At 35.0% G+C, this 8,064-nt stretch overlaps 1 protein-coding gene across 1 annotated transcript; it reads left to right on the top strand.

Annotated features, from left to right (window-relative positions):
* The first annotated feature begins 627 nt into the window (after positions 1 to 627).
* LOC123889661 (flowering locus K homology domain) lies at positions 628 to 7,440 on the top strand. Its single transcript, XM_045939093.1, has 7 exons — positions 628 to 798; positions 964 to 1,282; positions 3,810 to 4,062; positions 4,962 to 5,110; positions 5,195 to 5,485; positions 6,026 to 6,220; positions 6,970 to 7,440. Exons 2-7 carry the CDS (start codon positions 974 to 976, stop codon positions 7,156 to 7,158), a joined length of 1,386 nt encoding a protein of 461 aa, XP_045795049.1. The 5' UTR covers positions 628 to 798; positions 964 to 973; the 3' UTR covers positions 7,159 to 7,440.
* Positions 7,441 to 8,064: the final 624 nt, after the last annotated feature.

The following is an 8,064-nucleotide window of genomic DNA, read 5'->3' as shown; positions in this document are numbered from 1 at the left end:
CTAAAAATAAAAGCTAGCAAAAACCAACCACCGACTCTTGCATTTTGTGGTAAAAATTAGGGTAGAGCGTTGGGCGGGTTTGGTCGGATTCATACCCAAAATGGCTCACCCGAAAAAAGTATATAGGGACGTAAAACTTTTCCCCATCATCGACCGTTTCATGCTTCGATTTCATCGGGTGTCGGTTTATATGAGTCACAAGTTGGTCAGTTCGATTTATTTGGATTTACACATCAATAAATAAAGGAGATGCAAAAATCGAAATCACACAACAAGGAGATGCATAAATCGAAATCGCACGCAAACCATAAACCCTAATCGAAATCGAACGCAAACAGATGAAGATAAACACAATAAAAAGATGATATACTTAAAAACAGAACAATCTATACGCATAAAACAACAAAACATATTAATACGAAAAAACTTAAACAAGAAAAGAAACATAAACAATATTACTATCAAATTTAATTATAAAAAATATTGAATAAAAATCAATAAAAAATTTAAATTATAAAAAATATAAAATAGAGATTATATTTTGTGGGATACAAATAAAATAAAATAAAAAATTGTACCAGAAAAATAAAATAAAATAAGTGACACACGCATCACGAAAATTATCCTTCATTTGGTTGTGTTGTGACTTGTGATTACTCTCACTTCACACTCCCACCTTTGCCCTTTTCCCTTTCTTTTTTTCTTTTTCTTTATCTTTCCCGTTTTCCCAACCCAAAACCCTAGATTCCACCATTCCAACTCTAAACTCCTAATTCGTTTCTCTTCTCCGCAATCAAGGTAACCACCAACACTCACCGTGTTTCTTTCATACATGCATTTATTATACTCCACACTCACTTATTATCTACTTCTCGAAGTTCAGTGATTTTTCCTCGATAAATATTGTGTAGATCTGTGATTTGAATGATTTATTGTGTGTGTGTGTGTGTGTTTTTTTTGCAGTGTAAATTCTATGGCTGAGGTTGATCAGAACGAAGTTGAATACGAGGAGGAACAGGAGGAGGAGGCACCACCACAAATAGTTGAGGTTGAGGTTGAGGAAGCGGAACAGAATGAAAAAGTGGTTGAGGTTCCGGTGGTTGTCGAGCCTGAGAAGAAATGGCCAGGTTGGCCAGGTGAGAGTGTGTTCAGAATGTTGGTTCCTGCTCAGAAGGTTGGTGGTATAATTGGACGCAAAGGAGAGTTCATTAAAAAGATTGTAGAGGAAACACGCGCTCGTGTTAAGATTCTTGATGGTCCTCCGGGAACTTCAGAAAGGGCTGTGAGTATTTCGAATTCTAAAACTTTTTTTACTCACCTTATATATATCTTCCTAGTTAACTATAGCTGCTTAGTACTTGGTTAGGGATTAAAGTTGTTAAGTAGCTATGAAACATATACACCGACATGTCGACACAAATTATAATTTGAGAAAATGAGTAATCATAAGTGCCTGGACACGCCTAATCTGAGTAGTGTCCCTGCTTCATAGCTTGGTAGAATTGATATGGATTGTTGGATTGTTTTTTTTAGATGCTCTTTTGTGCATTTTGACTATATATTTGTTTTAAAATTTCTGGATGAATTATATGAGTGATTAGACTAGTAGAATAATATTCATGCTATATGTTTTTTATGGAGCACTGCAGTGAATGTACTCATTACTTGCGATTATGACATAGTTATATCCTTTATCCCTACTTTTATTATTCTTAAATACCAAATGTTATAAATAATAAAATGAAAACTGTATGCATTGATGTGTGTCTGAGTGTCTCATCTTCTAATATAAGGACTAATCGGCAAGTATATACGTATGTATTAGGTATTAACCTTTAGAATTTGGGACCAAACTGCTTGTAAATATTCAGATTAGAAATTATTGGGAGAGTCCCCGTGAGCATAGCTCAGCTGGTAGGGACATTGTTATATGTAGGGGCCGGGGTTCGAACTCTGGACACTCCACTTATTCACCTTAAGAATGGAATTCTAGCCACCAGGCTAATTGACCAAAAACAAAAGAAGAATTTATTAGGAGAGACTCAAAGCATCTTCTTAGAGTTTTAATTCTTTTAATCTTTTAGAGGAACGGGAATTTATGTCTGGAACAATTTGTAGTAATTATTCATTGTAGTTGTGTCTGTCTCTATGCCTAAGATGTTATGATGAAGATTGTGTCTGTCTTTCCTTATGCAATCTTAATTTGCAATGTCCTTTTCTCACGGCAAAAAATTGTTAGAATAAAAAATATAGCTGATTATGATCTGAAAAAAGTGCAACCTTATTCATGTGAATACAATGAACAAAAAAACTAAGATGAAGAAGATGAAACAAATACGAAAACGAATGATGTAAAAAATCCACAAAATATGAATTAATTCTAACAGAAAATGAATCTGTGCAGGTTCAATATTACAATTTTAAAGGCAACGACTCAATCATCAATTAGATCCCCAATAATGAAGGACCAAAGTTCCAGATGCAGGGTCAGCATTGAGCATTGCGAAGTGCTGAAAGTGTATTAACATGTAGTCATTTTATTTCAAAGTACCATGAAGCTCTGCATTCCAGCTGGTAAATTCAAAACCTGGATGATTGATGTCTTGCCGCAGATTCCTAGCAATGAAAAGAAGTTTACTACTAACTCTAATTCAATACTGAAAACAATAAATACCAAAACTTAAGTATTTTGTTTGTCATACATGTTACAAAAGAAAAACGGATTTAAAGATTAACTAAGGCTATCGGTTAATTTTGATTTTATCACATTTAGTATGTCTCTGTTAATAATTGATACGTCATCACGATAGTTTCTCAGTGAGAAATATTGACAATACTATTGCTATAATTAACTAAATGCACTATAGTGAACCAGACTTGATCAATAAAAAAATAGAAGACACTTACATTCTTCTGACATACGTCTTAACGCATTTGTCATGCCACTTATCATGATTATGTTCCAGTATGACACACTTCAATCTTTCTAAGATGTTTATCTAGGAAATTGTTACCTGTTTTGGTCGATTGGAAACAAGTAATAATGAATGTTTCTTGTGGTCGGTGGAATTTGCTGATATTAAATAAATCGACAAATGGTTGGGAAAAAAGGTAGTGGGTCAGCGAAAGAAAACAGGAATGTGGGGGGAGGGGGGGTCTGGTTTGACAAAGAGTCCAGAGTTCAGAGACACAATTTTCAAAATTATACTTTAGAATTTTCCATGTTTCTTTAATTGATAAAATATAATTATTAAAATCTCATCTAAATCGCACTTCAGTGAGTTATCTATCTGGAAACGTACACGCTGCTATGTTTGTTACTTAAACCAAAAGTATTTTGATATTTTAATTTTCAGAGATTGCAATTGGATGAGGTTAGATTAAATAACAATGTATATTAATTAGGTGCAAGAGTTGTTCCTCTTAAATACAATGTGACCTTTATGACTGTTACAAAACTGGTCCGGTGAGTGGTGATGAAGGATTCCTTCAGGAATTTGCTGATGGGTGGATAATAATATAGGTATTAATTGTGGAAGAAAATATGTTGAAAGTATGTTGGTTGTGTTGCTGAATCTCCTAATTGTTGCATCTTTTATAATCAAAATTGCTTGCTAGCATGCTATCTTGCTGATCCTGGGATTGTATATGGCATGTAACTTGCTTGGTAATTGGTGTTATAGTGGCTTGTTATTGCTGGTTAATGACGACTTATATTGTTTTCCACCATATTCTGTCCTCATGTTAAATATAGGTATTGGAGGAATGTTAAGACCCAAGGTAGGCTGATTGTGTTGTTTGTTATTTAGGTAATGGTATCAGCTAAAGATGAGCCTGGTTCTTCTCTTCCGCCTGCTGTGGATGGTTTATTGAGGGCTCATAAACGGTTAATTGATGGATTAGAAAGTGATTTAACCCATGCTCCTTCAGGTGTTGCGGGGAAGATCTCCACAAAATTTCTAGTACCAGCCTCACAAGCAGGAAGTTTAATTGGGAAACAAGGCGGAACTGTAAAATCTATCCAAGAAGCATCAAATTGTATAGTTAGAGTTCTCGGAGCAGGTTCCTACTAATATTTCACTTAAAATTTTCAAATCTGGCTGTTGGATTGTCATTTTTATTATTATTTATCAATTTGTTATTCTGTGATATGGTGACAAGTTCCTAACCCTCCACATATATATATATCACAGCAGCTTTAACTCTCTCTTCTCATCATAAGTGTTTTATTCTTGTCATTGTTTAGTTTACGATTTTCACTATTATTGATACTCCATCCGTTCCTTTTAAGCTGCCGGCTTGTCGCTTTCATAGAAGGATTTTGTTCACTATTTATTTGTTTTTAAAGTTCAATGCAACGTTAACCATTGTTTGTCCATAATACCCTTAATTATTTATTGCAGACTGAGAAATAAGTAGAACAATATAATAAACAATTAAGATTGTTATAGGAAAACGACAAAAAAAATCATCAGAAATAACAATTTATTGATTGTTTTGGTATGTGTAAATAACCTTAAAACGACAACTAAAAAGGAACAGAGGAAATATCATGTAAGCACTCAGATATGCATCACTAACTTCTATCAGTACCACTTAAACAAGTTAAAAATATTCATTTTTTAGTTCAGTTGTCAGGAAAATAGCCTTGTTCTTGTTTTTGACATTCTATTCTAGTTCACTTTAATGTAAGTAGTATTGAACTTTGCCTGTCTGTGATTTTTATTGTTTATCCTTTTTATTAGAAAATATTTCTAGGGTACAATTTAAGGGAATAGTATGATTGAATTATGGACCCAATAACAGCTATTACTTATAGTCTTATGTAATTTATGCTTTTTAATGAAGTATTGGTGGAAATTTGAATTTTTTTTTCCTGATCTTTCCTTTTGGTCCTTGGGTGGGCTGCCTGACACTCTCTAGTTGCTAAGCATCTTGCACCTCTTTTTTTTTGTCTGCAGATGACCTGCCTGTTTTTGCCCTTCAAGATGACAGGGTGGTTGAAGTAGTAGGGGATCCCACTGGAGTGCACAAGGCAGTAGAGATGATTGCATCCCACCTTAAGAAATTTTTAGTTGATCGCAGTATAATTCCAATTTTTGAAATGAATGTAAGTATTGTTAATTCATATTACACTTCTGAAGAATCTATCTTATGCTTACTGAGAAATGCAACTAATTTGATCTTTGTCCAGATGCAAATGGCTAATAACCATCCCATGGAGCACATTCCAGTGCCACCACCCCACCAATCATGGGGTCCACCTCAGGGTCTCCCACCAAATACTGGTGGAGGTCCTGGTTTTGGACCCACTCCTCAATTCATGCCGCATATGCGACAGGTTGATAATTACTATCCACCAGCTGAAATGGCTCCTCCATTGGACAAACAGCCCCATCATGGTATAACCGCCTATGGAAGAGATGCTTCAGTAGGTGTGCACACATCATCCAATACCCAGTCTGCACCTTCCATTGTCACACAGGTACTTGTTCTTATTTCAAATTTTGTTTTCTAATAATCCCCCAACGTAAGTTGTACGGTGTATCGAATGATATATTAGCACTACATTTTTATGTAGTTTGCATTTTTCTGTATGTCTTGGAATTTTTCAGTCTGTCTGTGCTGTGGTTGTTTTCCGTAATTTGGTGAGAGGACTTGTTGACCGCAGCTTCTTGAAATTTGTGCTATAGCTGTGTTAAAGGAAACTTACCAATGTTGATTGACATTTGCTGTTGCTTTCCACTTTCCTTTAGATTTAAGACAGCAAAAGATGATGTTAGCTTGCACACTTTGGATGTTAAACTGAAATGTTAAAGGCTAAAAGCATGACTAATAACATGCGAATGGCATCTTTAGTTCTTGAGATTAGATGTGATTGGTGTAATGGTTGACTAATAATTAAGTTAGGCTTGAAAATGGTAGTTTGGATGTGGGCATGCTGTCTTGACTTGCTCGAGTTCTAGCTCTCAATAGAAATTTATACAGTTTTATCAATAAAATTTATCTTGCTATGGTGGCACAGGTCACACAACAAATGCAAATTCCTCTATCATATGCTGATGCCGTTATTGGAACGGCCGGAACAAATATAAGCTATATCAGACGAGCTAGTGGAGCCACTGTTACCATACAAGAAACAAGAGGAGTTCCAGGGGAGATGACAGTTGAAATCAGTGGTACTGCTTCTCAAGTTCAGACAGCACAACAGCTGATACAGGTAATACTGATCTTGGTCTTCGATTTATTCCCTCCATTCCAATGTTAGTGTCGACTCTGTCGTCGTAGGCTTTTTTTAACACATACTAGAAAAAACTATAAATAAAATAATAAAAAAGCTTACAAATTTTTCCTTATTAACCAATTGTTATAAATATATTATGTAGTATAATGACTTGGAAGTGGTGCAAACAATTTAAATAAAAAACACTTATTTTAAGACATTTCTTACACGCTAAAGTGGCAGTTTAGTTTAAAATTTTCAGTCCATAACATGCTTCATGTCTTGGAAATTTTCTTTAGATTTATACTTCAAAATTATTCAGTGAAAAATTATTGCATTGTTATTGGGGATCTAAAGATTCATTATACACTAAAGTTTTATCAATTTTAATCTTTTATGTAAAAAATAGAGAGATGAGGAAACTATAAGCTTGCCCAATTTCTAAATTAAACAATTATCCTTCTTAAATTGAACAGAGAGATGAGGAGCTTCCCTGAGTAGTATCTCAATAAGAAGTTCAGTGATAAATATGTAATTTTATTCGTATTTACTCTGTCGTCTGTTTGATGCAATGCAAGGATATTATCTTCAATTTTTTCTCTTTTATTCCATGCATTATCTTTTCTCATTGTTTCCATAGAAATGGATTTACTGTGCATGGTGCTATCTCACTGGATGCCTGTTTTGGATGTTAGAACTGATTAACTTGACATTATTAATTTGCCTTGTAATTATCTGTGGTGCAGAATTTTATGGCTGAAGCTGCAGCTGCAGCCGCTGCACCAGCACCAGCGCAGCAACAAACAGGTGGACCTCCTGCAGACCAAGGATACAATTCTTACCCTGCTCATGGTTCTGTCTATACATCTCCGCCTTCCAATCCAGGACATGCTGGAGGCTATGGCTCAGTATATGGTGCAAACTATGGGTATTAATGAGGAGGCTGTAGAACTGAAGTCGCCATTATTGAAGTGTAGAATGTTGGGAACTGATTAATGTAATGATTTAATAACACTATTGGACATTGCGCCACATGCTTTGTTTCTGAACTATATAACAAACTGATTTTTTTTTTTCCTAGACCAGTGTTCTGTTCTATTGGCAGTCATTCGGAAAGGTCAAACAGGTTTTTCATGGTCTTGTAATGTATTGTTAACTTGTTCTATGATGTTCTGTGATTTTGTTCTATGTTAGTATGAGTATCTATAGTTGGTTCATCTATGTCCCATCCTAGCTTTGCATAAATTGCCAACAAGCTTTTCTCGTCGTTATTTGCTTTGGTTTGGCTTGTTTCTGGGGAGAGGCGAGCCGCTTACGCTGTCAGGAGACATGAGCTCTTGAGGATTCGAAAATAACCTATTTCCCCAAGTAGTGCTAATTTATCAATTCTAACATCCACAAATTAATGATATCATTCTAACGAATACGAATTTTATAAAATTCACCGTTAGATTGATAGTTTATATCATATAGATCATTTATGTCAAATTTTAAAGAAATTGAAAATCATATGATATGTCATTGAGACCCATCAAAATTAACGGTTTATGAGTTTTTATACCATTAATTTTGATAGATTTCAATGACATATCATATGATTTTCAATTTCTTTAAAATTTGACATGGATGATCTATATGATACAAATCCAATGGTAGATTTTGTAAAATTCGTATTCGTTATAACTAGGGTTGGGAACAGGCCAGGCCTTGACAGGCCTAAGCCTGGCCTACGATTTTTTTTCAGGCCTGAGCCTGGCCTGCGGCCTATTAAATGTTATTTTTTTGGCCTGGCCTGAGCCTTTTAAAAGCCTGGTCTGGCCTTGTAACCTGTTTAAAAGCCT

This window comes from Trifolium pratense, linkage group LG6 (genome assembly GCF_020283565.1).
Source record: "Trifolium pratense cultivar HEN17-A07 linkage group LG6, ARS_RC_1.1, whole genome shotgun sequence".
NCBI lineage: Eukaryota > Viridiplantae > Streptophyta > Magnoliopsida > Fabales > Fabaceae > Trifolium > Trifolium pratense.
The sequence above is the reverse complement of the archived record's forward strand: the minus strand, read 5'-3'. Positions and strand labels throughout refer to the sequence as shown.

Coding starts and splice junctions, on each gene's coding strand:
- LOC123889661 (XM_045939093.1), top strand. CDS start 974: ATGGCTGAGGTTGATCAGAACGAAGTTGAATACGAGGAGGAACAGGAG. Junction 5,111..5,194: donor TTCCAATTTTTGAAATGAAT/GTAAGTATTGTT, acceptor ATCTTTGTCCAG/ATGCAAATGGCTAATAACCA. Junction 5,486..6,025: donor CACCTTCCATTGTCACACAG/GTACTTGTTCTT, acceptor ATGGTGGCACAG/GTCACACAACAAATGCAAAT.